The sequence below is a fragment of the Corvus brachyrhynchos genome, unplaced genomic scaffold (assembly GCF_000691975.1).
Source record: "Corvus brachyrhynchos isolate BGI_N302 unplaced genomic scaffold, ASM69197v1 scaffold11, whole genome shotgun sequence".
NCBI classification, from domain to species: domain Eukaryota; kingdom Metazoa; phylum Chordata; class Aves; order Passeriformes; family Corvidae; genus Corvus; species Corvus brachyrhynchos.
In genome coordinates, this window is record NW_008236965.1 from 3230582 (window position 1) to 3248004 (window position 17423).

General features: G+C 39.2%; 1 protein-coding gene across 1 annotated transcript in view; it reads right to left on the reverse strand.

Annotated features, from left to right (window-relative positions):
• PHEX (phosphate regulating endopeptidase homolog, X-linked) overlaps positions 1-17423 on the reverse strand; it is a 98386-nt gene that overhangs the window by 22732 nt on the left and 58231 nt on the right. Inside the window, exons 13-15 of the mRNA XM_008629240.2 lie at positions 12203-12280; positions 10514-10617; positions 3106-3164 (exon numbers count right to left, since the gene is read on the reverse strand). Coding sequence (XP_008627462.1) covers positions 3106-3164; positions 10514-10617; positions 12203-12280 — 241 coding nt within the window. The remainder of the gene's footprint in view (positions 1-3105; positions 3165-10513; positions 10618-12202; positions 12281-17423) is intronic.

Sequence of the window (17423 nt, forward strand, 5' to 3'; positions counted from 1 at the left end):
TCAGGCAACTACCTGTGAGGTAATTCTTCTGCTAGCACATATTCCTACCTTCCAGAAGCCAGCAGCAGAGGGAACTGTCCTCCTGAACTGAGTTCATATACCTCTACTCTTTTGTACAGAACAGAACACCCTCTTTTCTGATCATCCGCTAATGCGGTAAATAGCAGAGATCCCCACAACACACCCCTCCAACTATTTGCCAACAAGGAATTGGTTCCCACCTCCTTTTCTTATCTCTAATCAATCATTAACTTATGAAAGGGCCTTCTTTCTTGTCCCACAACAACTTCCAGTTATTAGTATTGGGAAAGAACATCCAAAGTGTGCGATGGAAAAAAACAGTGTATCAAGCATACTTACCTGCTTTCTAAATTTTAAAAAACCTCTAATAGATTCAGAAAGTATGATTTTTTTCTAAAAGAAAAAGCAAAAAACATCTCACATTCTCATGTTCACTCTTCACCATTATATCATACGCTTATTCATTCTCTCTATTCAATCATGTTGTGGTCACAACCGCATTCCTTCATATAGAGGCTAAAGTGATTTTTTATGCAGATCCCTCTGAACTATCTTTTGAAAAATAGGATTTGAAACTTGCCACACCTACTCTTCCTGTGCTGAGGCCACTAAAAGTCATAGGCTATACATCAAAGCTGGTTGTTTGGAAATTTTTTGTCGAAGTTCCTTTGAAATAGCTGGGAGAATATCATATGGTCCTTATATTTGTCATAGTTCATGGTATGAATTTCTTCTACAGTCTTATTGACACAGTTTATTGACACTAAATTTTAAGCAATTTCTGGGACCAACCTCTCACAAGAAAAAGCTCCAGGGTTAGAACTTCCCAAACTCTTCCCGTGCAAAGAATTATCTTATTTTTATGCCTTAGAGACTCTTCTCTTTCAATGTATTTGACAAAAAATTTTTATTACTAGTTCTTGTGCTGCTAGAAATTTGGTCCTCAAAATCTTTCTGGGCTTGCTGTATCACAGTTTTACATTTAACTTGCTGGAGTTCAAGCTTAATTCTTTTTCTCAAATGACTCTAGTTTGAAGAACTTTTTTTCTGTGGTTTAACTAGGCCTTTAAAAATGCCACAGTTCTTGTGGTATGTGAGCAGTCCCTCAAAACTTTGCATGGATTACTACTGAAAACATACCTGCAAAGCAGCAAGGTAGAAGTTCTTCCCCACCAGCATTAATGGGAAATCAGTAGTGATGTGTCAAATGTTTATCAGCAGCTTCTGACTTGAGAATGTTCTTCCCACATCTCACAGGGCCTCTTGCCCCATTAAAACACACCAGCCAGCAGTGGAAGACAGTACTGTGCCTTTCTCTGAATCTTCCCTCCTGTTGCACATCATTTTCAGGGCATGATTACATTTGTACCTCTCTGGTAGGAGAGGGCTTTGTTCAGAAAGCCCTCTCCTACCTAAACTTTTTCCTCTTTGAAAGAGTCCTGAAAGAACTGAGAGTGAGTAGCACCGTCCACACTTCAAGGTCACTTGCCAGCAGAACGAGAAGGTCAGCTGTTTTGATAAAAAATACAATTGCCTCTACACCCATAACTGATGGGTTATGTTTGATAGCTCTCTGACTCCTGACTCTTTCAGACATGAGTGTGAAATTTTCAGTGGCTCCAGCCTCTTGACACAGTTTTCTCTAATGTGCCATGGTGGAGTGGCTGGGACAGCTGAGCACTGCTGAAACTTGAGAGAACCCAATATTAAAGCAGTATAACAGTGATGGCTTCATTTTGCTCTGAGCAGGCGTCCTCTCCACTCACAAAAAACCTCTCCAGCAGCAGTGATGGTGGAGGAAGAGCAGCTGTAATGCTTTGCAGGTACCTTAGAACTGTGACCACCTCAGCCAAGTGCTCCCTCAGATGATCAACAAAAATGTGACTGCCTAATGATGGCAGCCCCTCTAATTAAGGAAGAGCTATCTAAATATAGCACTAATTTTAATCAAAAGAACTGCCTAATTATTATACACGCTTTACAACTGAGATCACTTAGACATGAAAGATTTTGAGTGGTTTGGAGGCAAAGTTGCTTACAGAAATTGGTAGAAGCAAATACCAGCAGACTCAGACTGCCAGTCCTCTGCTGTACCTTCTTCAGTGTGATACATTAACTTTGTGCCTTTCTCTCTGTGACCAAAAGAGATGCAGGAATAAAAGGGGGAATCACTAAGCAATTTTTGAGGTCCTGTCTCTGGGGACCGAGACCACAGAGGTGGTGGCAGCCACCTTCCAGACACGAATGGCATAGAAGAAGAAGGCTGATTTAACATGCAAAGCTTGTAAGAGCAAAGAGAAGTGCCAGGGTAAAGGTAACACTCTTGTACACAGAAAGACTGGTATTGAATTTTAAAGCCTGATAGAAAATTTCAGTTCAAAGCCCCATTAAAACAAACAGGAATGAACATCCAAACTCGTAACACTTCTTTGAAAAACTCATCTCTTTTACCTAATTTGTTTCCACACCAGAATATAAGCTATCTAAAAACAACCAGTAACTAAAATTAGTAGAAGACAGGTAGTACTGCATATACAAAATAATTTCATCAAACTATACAGGTAAGAATTTTAAGTTAGCTACAGATATCACTCCTTGTCCTTGAAGGTATTGAACAAATCCACTGGACAAACATTTGTATGTTTTCTGGTCTGTATCACAGTCATCTCTAGTCCCATTTATTGCTACATATCTGTCAATACTAGAGGACAGAACTGCTATCATTGTATATTTATGGAGATGTGTGTACACATGTTTTTGCCACAGAAAACAGAAGATAGAAACATTAGGCTTTAATAAAAGTGATTTAAGCTATCATTTGCAATGGACAGAGTACAAACACACACATGGTCACTGCAACTCATCTGACGCAGGGTAACTCATTGAGCAACTGTAGTTCCAATTTGTGGGAGCTCTGGGTTTTCCAGATTGATCCTCTCACTTAGGTCTCACAGCTGAATTACCAGGTCTGAGCTTTTAATTTTTGGTCACAAACAACACAATAGGTACAGCAGTTATCTGAAGCTTGACACATACATTCCCAAACAGGCACTTTATAAGGAGACTCAGAAGGCAGATACTCACTGATCTGGTTGGTAGATGCACTATAGAAAGCATTTACAGTAGTCGGGCTTGTAAACCACCTGTAGTAAGAACAAAATTAATTCTCTGTCAGTACATTGACATTCACCTTTATGAATCAAAGGAGCAAAGATAAAAATTGAACTCAGGTGAAGGAAGTAAAAACATTAAGGACTTAAGATACATTAAAGTTTAAGTATTTCTCCATTTCAGTACATGCTACTCACATTTTCTTAGAACATTGAAATCTATTGTTTAATGACTTTAACTATGTACAGTCAATGAATTCCCAACAAGAGCGATTCCTAGTGTTCCTATCACGTGATCTGTTTAATTTCTAAGTGACCACTGTGCTTCTGAGGTCTGCCATGCTGATGAATCAAAATTCACCCAGCAGAGGCTGCAAGACTGACAGCAGCTGGGAAACCTCTCTTGAGTGTCTTTCAAACACGTGTGGAGAAACTCTCTGTTGAAATTAGAGGAGAGCATTTTGAAACAAGTAAAGTGGCTTTAGAGGCTTTGCTGAACAATTACTTGAACAATTAGGATTATGCCAACAACACAAACAAGTACCTTCTGGGAATGTAAATTCAGAATAAACAGCTTCATGTTCTGTACCCTATGCAGTGAACATGACCATCCTAAACAAATAGGCCTCTTGCCAGGCATTTCCTCTCATAGTTTGATTTCTCATATATACTGGAGGAAACCCTAGATTTGAATAGGAGTTGGACTTTGATGATCCTTGTGAGTCCCTTCCAACTCAACATATTCTATGATTCTATGAATAGCAAATGAATCTCCTTAGCCTAAGCTCATCTGTATTGACAGTGGCTTCAACCATATGAGTGGAAAATCTCAACTGACTTCATCAAGAACCAAATCTCCTCAGATGAAACCCTGAGTTCAGTGAGCCCAAGATTTCACTTTATGATTTTATAAGGGATCAGTGAGGCAAAAGAAATAAAGATGATGAGAATTAGTGGTTAGTTCATAATAACTTAGAAGTAACTCTAGTAAATATCCAAACAAGAACATCCTGATGTCTTTAGCAAAATATTACTCAAAAGTTTTGAAAAGCCACATGAATGCAATGTAATTGCTTTGGAAATTTTCTTTTAAAGAGGAGAGATAGAAGCTGCAAAACAAAGGAAGATCTATCAGAATATGGAAAATATGTGATATCAATGACAATGTATACACAATTTGTGCTTTAAAATAGCCCCATTAATGAAAGAGTCATCTGCACACCCTGACTGGCTTTCTGACAACTAATGTCCTCACATAAACCAGGTAACAAAGGGGAGAGTTTGAAAATGGCAGCATTTTGTCTTTTGTCAATAAATTTAATTGCTTGTTTTAGTCTCCAAGCTGAGCAGCTTATTTTGCAATGAATCAACCAGAAAAACTAACAAATGAAGGCTAAAAGAGTGATATCGTGTACATATTTTAACAATCTGTCACATTAAAGGCTCTAATTGTCACAGATAACTCTCCCTGCTTTGTTTATTAGGAGATTGTGAAGGGGAGGAGCAGGGGGAGGTTGTTTTCTCTTCATAATAAGGAGATTAAATGTTAGAGGTAATGTAGTGAGATAATGGAAAATTGAAGAAAGAATGTGTATGGTGAGGGGATCAAAAAAAAAATTAGGGGCTTAATTAACAACATTTCAATTTCATGTTCACAGACACAATCAGCTGAACTGTTTTGAAGGATGCAAGCCTGCCATTTGTGCCTTGGGACCTGCTCTCCAGGCTTAGCAGTAAATCTGGAGGACTGCCCCTTTTTTGAAAAGGAGAAATCCCATCTGAAAAGGACTCATCTGAAACAATCAACACTTCAATTTAGATTTTACTGTAAGTTTGAACAAAGACACATAGTGCTGTGACTTGCATCTCACCCTGTTGGCTTGTTCTGCTTGCAACAGCCTTTCTCAAACAGCAACTTTTAAGCATGAAAAAGGCTTCTGGAACAGCAAATCCTCCTTTTTTGAAAATTCCTCTTAGCCTTTTATTTCCAGAGGATCAAGAGCCTGAGATGTATCACAGATACTTCAAATCAGATTAATGTGCTGTGGTTCTTCTCTCCATCCTCTGGGAGGGCTTACCACAGTTAGCTGCAGAGAGGAATCACCACAAGCAGCAGCAAAGAGCTCTTCACTGCCTAGAGACAGCTCTCTTAACAGCACAAGCTGTTTTACTGGGTGAGGAGCTGGTGATGCAGGTACTTGTCCCCACAGGAGCACTTCACTCTGCCCAAGAGCAGCAGTGAATGCTGGCGACATTTGTTCCGCATTTACGGAGGGAGGACATCACACCATCCTCTGGCCATACTTTCATACCTAAGAACTCATAGACTTGTAGCTCGTAGATGTATCACAAGCATCCCCATCCTGCTTTGTTTCTCATGATCTACCACTGCAATAGCAGAGCCCATCCCATTTCCTGACCTTAACATGAGCCAAAGACTGAGAACAGCCTTGATTTTCTCACTGTAGAACTGAACTCAGTTCTTTCCAAATTGCTTTTTCATAATGAGGCCTCAAAAACGACCCTGTATGAAACTTGTTATGCTTTTAGGCAGTTACGAAGAGGACACTTAGCAGCCCTACTGAGGAGTCAGGAAGAATGAGAGTTCTCGAAGAGTATTTCATATTTGACATTTGGCAAGGAGATTTCCATTCCAGCATTTTGTTGTACCATTCTGAGCACTCTCAAAAAGATTTAGGAAGTATTTTCCAGAAAAGAGTAGAAATAACCAAGACTGCTTCCATCCAGACTAGCAGAACAACTTCACTTCTCATCTGCCATGTGAACTCCTTGAAATGACTGAACCGTCAGGGACAGTCCTTAACTAATAACACACCAAATTACCATATGAAGGTGTGTAATAAATAGCTGCTGCTGTTAAATTTTCAGGTGAAAAAAATTTAGAAATAACTCTCCCATTCCTGTTTGAAGTCAGATTCCCTGAGCATTTGCTCTAGGTCTGGTTACAATTTCAGTGCATTTTATCTATTAACAGAAGGATAGAAAAAAAAGAAAGGCATAACATTCCAAGCTCTTATTAATTGCAAAGTAAATAAATAAAAATTCTAGAACTGCTGACACTGTTTTCATTTGCTATAAGTTTGTGAAAAATGGGACAGCTTTGAATGATGTCCTGTAGCATTACCTATCTACTACTGCAGCAGTCAGAACCTAACGCTGCAGAGTTGACACTTGTAAGGTTGAGATTTCTCTTGTAAAAATAAAATGTGAAACATACACTGAGACAGCAAGTGGGGCAGAAACTCTCTTACTCTGTGTTTCTTTAGGCTACAATTTTCTCTGTGATATTTTCTTTCTGAGTTAAGAGTACAGTGTGCTACATTGCCACTCATGAAGAGGGGTGGCTGGGAACATTTACAACGCAGGAAAAAGCTTATTAGTTTACTTTATTCTCTGTAAAGCACAAACTAAATTTTCAAACTGATCTCTCAATTTTTTGAGTTAGAAGAAATCTTTCAGTTTGCTGTTCAACATCCAAAGTAAGAAATAAAAAATAGTAATATAAATAAAGAAAATGAACTTGTCGATGTACAAGACTTAAGCCGGTCAGAAGTGAAAAGTGTACTAAGTTTCTGGAAGCTGGAAAATGTCTTTCAAAGAAAATACTATTAAGAAACCTTCTAACTGGGAGGCAACCTTCAAGGTGACTTTCAAAATTGTATTTCCTCTTCTCATTGTTAGTCTCTTTTATACATTTTCCCCTGTAGAAACAGAAGATTATTGTCCTAGGCCAGGCTGCCATCTGTCTCCCTTAGGAATAGGCAAGCAACTAGGATGGTAAGGCTGGGCCCAGCCTTCAGTGCCACATCACTGATCAAAATGAGGTTCAAAGACCAGGAAAAGGCTCCAGAAGGCTCCTTTCCAGCCTCTCCTCTCCAGGGCAGGTCCCAGCCACACAATTTCTGAGCTCTCCAGCAGCATCTCTCCAACAGACAACAGACCACCCAGTGTTCCTGATGGCTGCTTTTCCCTTTTAGGAGAAGGAGCTTTACACTGTCCTTAATGGTATCCAACCCAGAACCTCTCATAGCTGCTCTCCCTTGGGGCAAACCAAGGGCCAGGGCTTACACACATTAGTGTGTGGTCAAGAAAAACAGGGATGGGCCCTGGAGGAGACCCTGGAATCCTCTCATAGCATACCTCCTTTGGGTCCTCTTATCAGGATACCAGATGCCTACATCCCCAGCACAGAAAGTGAAAAATTGAGAAAGATTTGACCAGGTCTAAAAATCTTAGATTATATGCTGACTTCAAAGGAGAAAGATAAATAGTAATGAAGTGGCATGCCCAAGAAGTCCTCTGATGCTTTGTTATTTGCAAGTATGATATCAGTGTTAAGGACAGATTCCATCATGGATAAAAAGGTGCAGGAGTGTGTTTATATACACACACACACACGTGTGTATATTTGTATGTAGGAATGTGTATGGCTCCGTCGTTGGATAAGTAAATGCAACTAAAACCCTGACTCTCCTTTACTTCTCCCTTATACGTGGCCATCACTTCTCCCTGTACTAACTTTTACTTTCCTCTGCTCCAGCTGAATCTCACCAGGATTAAAATAATTGTCTTCACACCTGGTGCCCATTCTCCCTCACTGCCCCTTCCAGCCTCTCCTTCTCCACTGAGCCCTCTCAACGTAACCTGCGCTGGTTTGTGCACCATGCTCCTCAGCTCCTGCACAAATCCCTTTCATGTGTCTCTCTGCTGATACCTGAGCACTTTCTTCTTTGTTAGGTAGAGCCAGCTGTGAAGGTGACAGTCATCTCCCCAGCCAGCTGTGAGGATGGCAGCTGGCATCCAAAGCTGGTGTTGAGGACAACAAGTAATAGTGTTGAGGACCACAGCCAGGGTGCCCTCAGGGGAGCCTGGCCCCAGGACTGGCAGAACAGATGCCTTGTCACAGCTTTCTGGTACAAGCAGGGCTGGGTATGTCCCCCCACCCATGCCCTGAGCAATGTCTCATCTGAGTTCCTCCATGCTCCCTTCTCCTGTCAAGCAGATAAATGCCAGGGATGGAGGGAACAGAACAGAGAACAAAGGATTTTGATAATTACTCCTGATTTAAGTTTTTTCCTTGTCTTTTCAGATTAAAAAACTGTTGAATTTCCAAAATAATTGTTTTCCATTTTGTTATCCACATTCTTCCTTGTTTTACCCAACTCCTTTGTCTTGTATCTCCCATCTCCTCTGTCCATCCCCTGATGGTCTTTTCCTGGTACTTTGATTGAACCATCATCTTAATTTCACATTTAGCTGAGGAAAATTATTCCAGTTTGAAATAATATTGTTGAGAAACATGGACTGTCTGCTGAAAGAATATGGTGTTTTACCTTTTGGTTGTAGTATTACTTTAGTAACTTTTATTTTATTTCCTTAAACACTCATTTTCTTATTTATCTTTTTTGGTCCACAACTTTGATGATCTTATAATATCTATCTCTAAATATAAATGTTATGCTAAAAGCTACTAAACTACGGAAAAGAAGAAATTAAGGAAATAGAAACAAAAACCCAAGGGTAATTAGCTATTAACATAGCACCAAGCTTCATCAAAAATTCTGTGGAGTTCTATGAAATGGAAAAGTTTAAAAAACAAAAACAGAAAAATTAGAGGAAAAAAAAGAAGTAAAAGCATCAGAAAGCAGGGGTGTATGATAATTTGAAAGTGGCAAGTGGCTAAAAAGTGGCTGATATTTTTGAGGCCAGGTTTGACATGCCTCAGACTGGTAAGTGGGAGTTATTGGATTATTTTAATAAATTTTTTAAAAATTACTGGAGGCAGCAATGACTCTTTGTGCCTTGGTGTCCCTCAGCAGGCAGAGTGACACCACTTTCAGAACCCTTTTCTATCACTGAACAGTTGCAGAGACAGAATAATGTCCCAGCAGGAACCCTAATTATTCCTCCGCCAGGCCTCACGTGGAGCTTACCTCCAGCCCTGCAGAAGGCAGAGCAAATAGCTGTGCTAACAAAGAGAAGGGACCAGAAATCAAACTGGCATCCCTCAGACCTGAATGTGCTCTGAGAGGTGACAAGAAAAGAGCTGCAGAGGTGATGAGGGGCTGGCTATTATATAGTCCTAGAAATAAGATGGTAAAGACAGGCATGAGAAGGTGTTCAATCTTGTAGTGGGCAATCAGATAACACTTTCATTTTTTAAGCGTACCCACGTGACAGCTCTCAGCAGATAGTTCTTGAGTCAGGGGCTGCCTACCAGTCCATTTCCTTACAGGGGAGTTTTCCCATTGTGCCAAGAATCTACAGGTTCTGCATCAGTGCTGCCCCAAGGCTGACCATGAGGAGGAGGTTGCTGATCACTGCTATAGAGAGGCCAGTGTTGTTTCACTGCTCTCTTGGAACTGTTACTCTGAAGGAAATACACCATCATGGTCTAGTCCTGACATCCAGGAAAATCCCTAAAATCGTCCCCTGGGGTTAACCAGTGCAATGTCAGAGAAAGCTGTGATGAGAAGGTAAAATTCACAATAAAAACTAAGCTATAAAAAAACCCTTGAACACACGGGGCCAAATTAAAACACTCTAACCATGAACAGCCTTTGTTTGTCCCGCTGACATCCTTGCCCTGCCTCACAGACAGCACGGAGCCACCCCTGGAACAAAGTATGGTTCAGTTGGAGTAGGACTTTCTGGAGTCCTGAGGAAATACCACCACAGGAGCTAAGCAGCAGCACTGATTTCAAAGACTGTGTGTAGAAGAAGTCATTTTTAAGTAGCATGATTAGACTAATTAAGTTCTGCTTAGGTTTTAATTTGCATTTTAAGGATTTGATTACCCACAAGTAAGAAAAGAGAATGATTCTCTCATGTATTTTATGACAGTTTGTGACACAATCTGCACTCTAATGTTTACAAATAAATAAAAATAACATATGTAGATTAAATTATGTTTCATTCTGTATCATTGCTATTAACAGCAGGTAACTAACAATGCTGATTTGTATTACTAATAATAACATTATCTCTTACTATGGTTTCATTCCTACAAAATTTATTTCATAAATCCCTGCTGTACCATTTCAAACTCTAACTGTGACCAAGAGGCACAGTCCATTTTTAATTGTGATTCAGTTACCCCTTTTTTTCATTAAATTAAGTTCAAGCTTCAAGCATGTGAATACCGTGCATATGAGCAGGGATACCTAGAACTCACCGAAAAAAAAATCCACAGGAGTTTCTGAATAATGGGAATTTGCCCATAGGCTTTTTGTGTCATAACATGTTGCTGTCTATATAATTCTATTAAAACTTAATAGATAACAGTATTTATTATATAAATTAAATAATATAATTTAAAACATTGTTAGAAGATTATGTAAATATGTATTTTGTCTACTCACTCTGTTTTTGGAACTTCTTTTCTAAGCCAGTAGAAATCAGATTGGGCTGCATATTTGCGAGTTTGCAATACATTGCCAAAATAATCACTTTCTGTAAACTTCAGCTGTATAGAAAAAGCACAGACAATTTTAAAGCATGTCCAAAGAAACAAAAGCTGACATAAAACAAACAGAATTTTTATTTTATACAAGCTAATCACCTAATTTTTTAGTGATTTTCAAAGCAAGTAAAATTTTCACAGTTGGTAGGAAGAATAAATATTTTATGAGCTTAGTTAAAAAAACAGGCTGAGCAGATTTGCACAAGGGTCTGGAACACTGGGAAAGCCCTTTACTGTGCGGAGTGCTGCTGAAGGAATCATAAGCACCCAACAATGGATTGCAGACTGCACATTTCTATGGCTATTATTAAGAGAGCCTCTTTTCCAGGAGGAAGTAGGCCTACTTTCATTTGTAAAAGTGCATTTTAAAACCACTTCCAACAATGTAACAAAGTCCCCTTTTTCAGTTTGCTATACATTTTATAACCAATACTTCATATTCTGTGCCTTCTGAGGGTTCTGCCACATTAAATATTTACAGCCATAAGGCTCCATACTTCCATAAGTTTCCAAATATAATAGCATTCACACACACACAACTAAACAGGCAAGGAAAAGGGATGTTAATAGGTTGTAAGCCCTGTCATCAGTTTAAAACAATTCTAGGATTTGTGAGGAAGTTGCACTTCAGATGTAAACTATGGTTTTGCAAGCATGATTAACAAGTATTTTTCAGCAGACATTGCCACTTATCTGAGCAAATAATTCTATACCCTGAGTGAGAGTTGGTCACATGCTCTGTCTCATTACACTGTTTTCACTGCACCATCTCACCCTACACTTTCCATGGACAAGGACTTGGCTGGTAGAGTTGGTTCTCTCAAAAAATGATGCCTCTGTTTAGTGTTTGTTCATGTGCTCTGGCAAAGATGATGATCGCTCTTGTCTTTTACTGGTCCAGGATTGAACTTGGGTTTCTAGTTTGCCTGTGACTTTCAGTAATACAATTCATCAAATGCGTGCCACAGTTGGAAAACGGTAAAATATATTATTATTAATCATTTGCCTTCCTGCCTTAGTTAGGCTGCACAGATACTGGAGCAGGAAGGAGTTCTCCCACAGTATCCTTGTCCAGCAGGCAACACAATAGGCCTATACATTGGTTAGGACCTCTTGGCATTATTAAAAGCAACAACTGTAAATTAAATTCATAGCCTGGAGAGATGAGGAGAGCTTATATAGGGCATCCTAAATTGTGATATTCTGAGATAAAATGCATTAGTGTTTTTGAAGACCATTATTTTGAGAAGAAATGCTTTTGATTTGTTCCATTTTTATAGTTAAATGCAAAATTTATGCAAAAATTACAGTGTATGCTTAACCTTTAAAATGCTTAATGGCAGGAAGGTTCTTTGCATGCAGGCACATTTTACTCCCAGCAGGCCTCATGATCTCACTCAGATACAACAACATTGACTACTTAGACAAAATTTAGAGCTAGCACACTTCAAAAATAAAATAAAAATAACCAGGCAAGCACAAGTCCAGGTGCATACCAAATAAAAGACTAGCTTTGATTTTAGACAGCAGCAAAACAGAGCGAAGAATAGCTGAAATAAATGAATAAAGCTGCAAGCCTGACACTTACAGTTTTGATGTCTTCATTAATATATGTGTCATTCATTATAAACTGAGGGTAACCAACTTTCGCCATAACTGCTTTTGCCTTTGAAAAAGAAAAAGAGAAAAAAAAGTTTTGACAGATAAAACCACTTTCAGCATACAGCTTTCTCTCTTTCTTGCTCAGTTCCCACTTTGTATTATTATGGTCCCCTGGAGCCATCCTAATTTAACTTCAAAACAACTTGCCTACAAGGTAAACTTGGTGCTACAAATGAGCTCGGCATCACAATGCACAGAGTCCAGATTCCGTTGTCAGATTATCACAGTGGGTCTGTTGCTGCCTGCAGAGCTTTTGCGTACTTACAGCAATGTGTCTGAGTGCAAAATCTTAACAGCTGATTTTCCCTACTGGGTTTTGTGTTAATCAGATGGTCAAATGCCTGTTTGTACAATGTTTTCCAAAGGACGACAGGAAATGGCCTGTTCCACTATGGCAAAATAGCTGGTACACATCCAACTGCTAAAATAGATTTGATGCACAGCTGTGAATCAACCATGGTCCCAGCAAGTGCAGACTGGTGTGTTTCCACTGAGGGCCACTGCTATTTGCACCTGAGGATGGCTCCTTTTCTGAAGGACACTGTCTTTTCCAAAAACCACAGGGCTCATCTTTGTTTAGTTCTCCAGTTTCACTCCTTTACCTTTCAGTTTTTGCCTTTTTCCTAATGTCAGTAGGGGTGTTAAAATAAAACATGTCACTTGTCATTAATCCTCTTTCAGTCGTGACTTGGCCCCAGAATTTATGCACAACCTGCGTGAACAGTCCAGTGTGAAGTAGCTGTAGATGAGTATTCCCACTTTGTAAATCATGGTGTGCATGTATATACCGCCCTAGTAATCCTCACAAAAACACCAGCAGGCCACTCAGAAACCCAGAATCTCTGTGGAAACAGGTTTCCAGAAGAAAGCAAAAGTATACAAAAAGATGACATACCAAGTGAAATGTGAAAGTTCCATAGGATAAATTACAGCCATCATGGACTAGGACAGCACAAAACTTTCACTTTTTATGTTTTCAGGATGCTGAATGTAATTTCTCCGTAAGTCTTTGGAATTCCCTCCACCCCTCAAAAGGTGCTCCTCCATGGTCATCAAACTCAGATGTCAAAACTCAAATGAATATTGCAAGATATGAAAAGCAATAAATAATTGGCCCTTAAACCAAGTACAACTGTACCAACCCTGCATTCTGCTCACTGGGAGCAGAGCCTGGACCTCTCTGGGGTCCAACGACTTTTATTTCCTTCTTGCTGCAGGGTCCTGACTGCTCAAGTGAAGATTCCCCTTCCTCCACATATCCTTTCTCCTTCTCCCACTTCACAATATCTCAATACAGCAGGGCCTCCTATACAGCAAGACTTAAAACCAGCTGTTCCACAATTTTAAGAAGAAAGGTAACGGAGGACTGCCTCCATTTCACCAAAGTCATTGTTTCCTCTTTTATTTTTCAAGAAAGGCCTCTTCTTTAAACTCCTTCAATCTCATTTCCAACCCAAAGTCATAATCCTCCATTTGTGACATCACGATTAATTGTGGTTGAGGTAATTGAGATGTCACAAACAGAAGATAACATCTTCAGGTAGGAAATTAGCAGCAGGAGCAGATGATCTCTTAAGCAAAAAAGATCCCATTGTCATGCAAATTGCCCTAGTAATAAAAATAGCAATGGAAGAAAAATGCTGAATGGAAAATATGAAATGAGCCAAATTAGCTTACAACAGAATGTTTCCTTACTTTTCCAAAAGGTTCAGCTTTCACGATATTTTAAATGCTGTGCTGGGGAGGGATAATAAAAAGCTAGGAAGGGAGCATGATTCATCTGCAAGTTTGTATGTAATCAAGAGTGCCTAATTTTTTCCTGGTGGTGTTGTCAGGTCCAACTGACTGAACTTTGCAAGGAATCGGAAAATTATTCCTCATGTTTCAATCCCAGTTAAAACTAGCTTTAAAAAAGGAAAGAGCAAAACACATCAGTTTTAATTTTTGCTAAGTCAGCTGCTTAAACAAGTCTGGTGAATCTCAAATATTCTGCATAAGTTCATCACTTTCTTTGTGACTTTCACAATTGATGTAGTGAGATTGAGATTTCTAAGCATGAGAATTAAGTAGTTGGACACAATGGAGTTTTTTTGCAAAGGCTATATAAACCCCTAGTAAATAACAGAGTGTGTCTCGAGATTTTTGAAAGCAAACTCAAAAGGCACTGCTGCTTCTAGTACTTCGATGCTTTTTCAATGTCTAAAGCTGTCTGTATTTTGTGAGATAGATAGATAAGGGGGAAATGTTATTTTATTGCGTTTATTACTTAAAAGGCCTTACCACAATATGTGCGAGTTAGAGATCAGAGCAAAAAAGACAGACAAAGCTGATGCTGACAGTGAAGGGTGTTTGGCTCTTGGTTAGGCAAACTGTTTCCTATAGCCAAAGCAAAACTCATGAGAGAACATAGGAAGCCCTCTGAAGTCCTTGGGAATCCCTCTGACTGGGATTCCTCCTAGGGGCTTTGCATCAGGTGCAAACCTGTTCAGCTAAGCCCAACACACAGCCCAATTTATTAACACAAGTGACAAGTTAGAAACTATCATATTGAGAGTAGGTTTCTAAATTTGCATGTTGGAAGTCTTGTTTCTGTACCTATTTTTCTGTTCACTTGTGTAATATTTAACAGCAGTTTGGAGATTCCCTATTTATACAGCACAAGGAAGTGGAAAGCTCTTCTATAACTTCCTTGCTCTTTGATAATGATGTCAGTATTTTCCCCTTGATAAGATTAAAAGTAGGTATAAGAGACCAGCCTTCCAGAAGGCATGCACAGGGGAGTCAAATGAAATGTGACAAATGTACAGGAACCAGCCATGTGGCAATTGCATATGAATCCACCATAAACACGCTATCCACAAGTTTTTATGGTTCAAAGGCTCATTTAACTCTTTTCTCTAATTTGCATATTAAACAACCCTTTGTACAGGAAGAAAAGAGGTGATGGGATACTTCCCCCAGGCACCAATAAGCACTCAGCCTGCATTGGGCTGTTGGGTAAATTAAGGAAACTCATCGCTCCAGGGCTCCTCTCCTGCCATCACAAGCAAGAGGCTCTTGCAGGGTGCTTTAGGGTAAGTCATGATGACTCTTTTCTAGCCCAGCAGCCAGGGAGAGCAGGCTCTGAGGCAGAGGATCCAGAGTGGGACCACTACTTCCACCACTCCTTGTGCATCGAAGTTTCCCCAGTGACTTCAACACAGCCAGGATTTTACCATCAGTGTCTTTCTGTCACAGAGAGCACTGCAAGTCAGTTTACTACACAGACAAAATAATAAACAAGCTTTCACTCTCTGCTCATCAACTTGCCCACGTGGGAATGCACACATGTTTCAGTGCTCCAAAGCATCCCAGTTTCCAGCCCATTCAAATTCTCACTTGACAACCAAGCGTGTGAGTATTCTGAGAGCCTTTCTGCCTCTCAAAGTATGACTTGGACATTTTATACAACACTAAGTACTGACATATTTTACTTACAGTAAAGAGAAAACAAAACATATATCTCACAACAAAGTTTTGAGTCTGACAGAGATCTTCTGTATATTAACTTGACTCAATAACTTTGTAAAGATCATTTTTAAGCTTCTAAATATATAAAAAATTAATACAATTACAGTTCACTGAAAAATTAGCATGAAATACATTGTGAAAGCTAAAATTATTCATGGCAAAGTAATGTCCCATTTAATTACAAAGATTAATTCAGCCTTTATATATGCTCCTGGTCTTTCCATTTTTCATTGAGAACAGATGATTCAAGAGCCATCTGGTAAAACTGCTGCATAAATATCACTGCATCTATCTAGGGTTTACATATGGAAGAACTAGGAAAATAGAGTGATGGGTCTTGGCAAAACACAGGAAAGTTCCATCACAGGACTAAAGCCCAATCCTACAGATGTCAGTAGGAAGTGACTACTGACTTGAGTGAGAGATAGACTGAGTTCACCCTAATGATGCACAGTATTTCCTCTGTGGGAAAATGAAAAATCAGGGATTTTCACATTGTCAACTACAACGGAAAGTGAAGTGGCAACTCAAACATGAACACTTGGCCTGAAATGACAATTTTTAACAGTACTTGATCTGCAGTGAACTGTCTAATCCATATTCAAGAATACAGATTATCATTATTTATTTTTAAAACTTGGCCTAACTGCCCTCTTTTTGTTGCAGGTCACAATAATAGAAGCTGTGTAGATTTTCAAGAACCGGTGTTTCATTTAATGATAATTCACATACCACCACTTCACACTACACTGCACCATAACCATCCCCTCTTTTACAATAATTGTTTTGAATGCTCTAAAATAATTGATAAAATAATGAAGACAGAAAATACAGCTATCATTCCATCTTTGTAATAGCTTTAGGCAAAGGTTAAAAAAAAAAAAAAAAGAAATAATCAAATGACTTATGTGAATAATGACACCCATGTACACATAAAATTGCTTTCAGTTAAATACACATTAGGATTTCAAAAATAGCTGAGTCCATTTAACACCTTTGTGCTGCCAAATGAAAAAAAATCCTAGTCCTTGCTCTTCTTCCCTGCTCCTCTCATCTCTGTCCATAGTTCTTCTCATGCTGCCTGCACCCACAGCCTCCAAAGGCTGCCTCAGCTCCTCGACACATCTTTCTGTGGGACTGCTTAACACTTCAATAACACAGCTGAAATTTAACCAAGCTTTTCCCCAGCTAATTTCCTGCCAGATCGCTGAGCTGAATCACTCACTCACTACATGGAGAGACACAACTACTTCTGGAACTTTTATGAGACAAGTGCTGGGGACACATGATGTGGCAAAGTGGAGAAGGGTTATGTGGTACACGAGTTACCTCCTGCTCTGAATGGTCTTTTGAAACTAAAGCCTCACTCAGAGAAAACTTACTGACAAGAAAATACTTCTTAGTACACTTAAAAATACGACACCATAATTATAATGCTAGGAAACAGAGAGGAAAAGGACACAGCAGTTCCTAAGAAATGTGTTCATTGGGATGATATGTTTGGTCTTAATATCTACTATTCATCAAGACAATATTATTATTGCTCACCATAAAGATTAAAGCATCTAAAAGTTTAATAGGACTACCATGGACAAAAGAGTCAGAAAAAGCAACAATGAACATCAGTGCCACTCTTT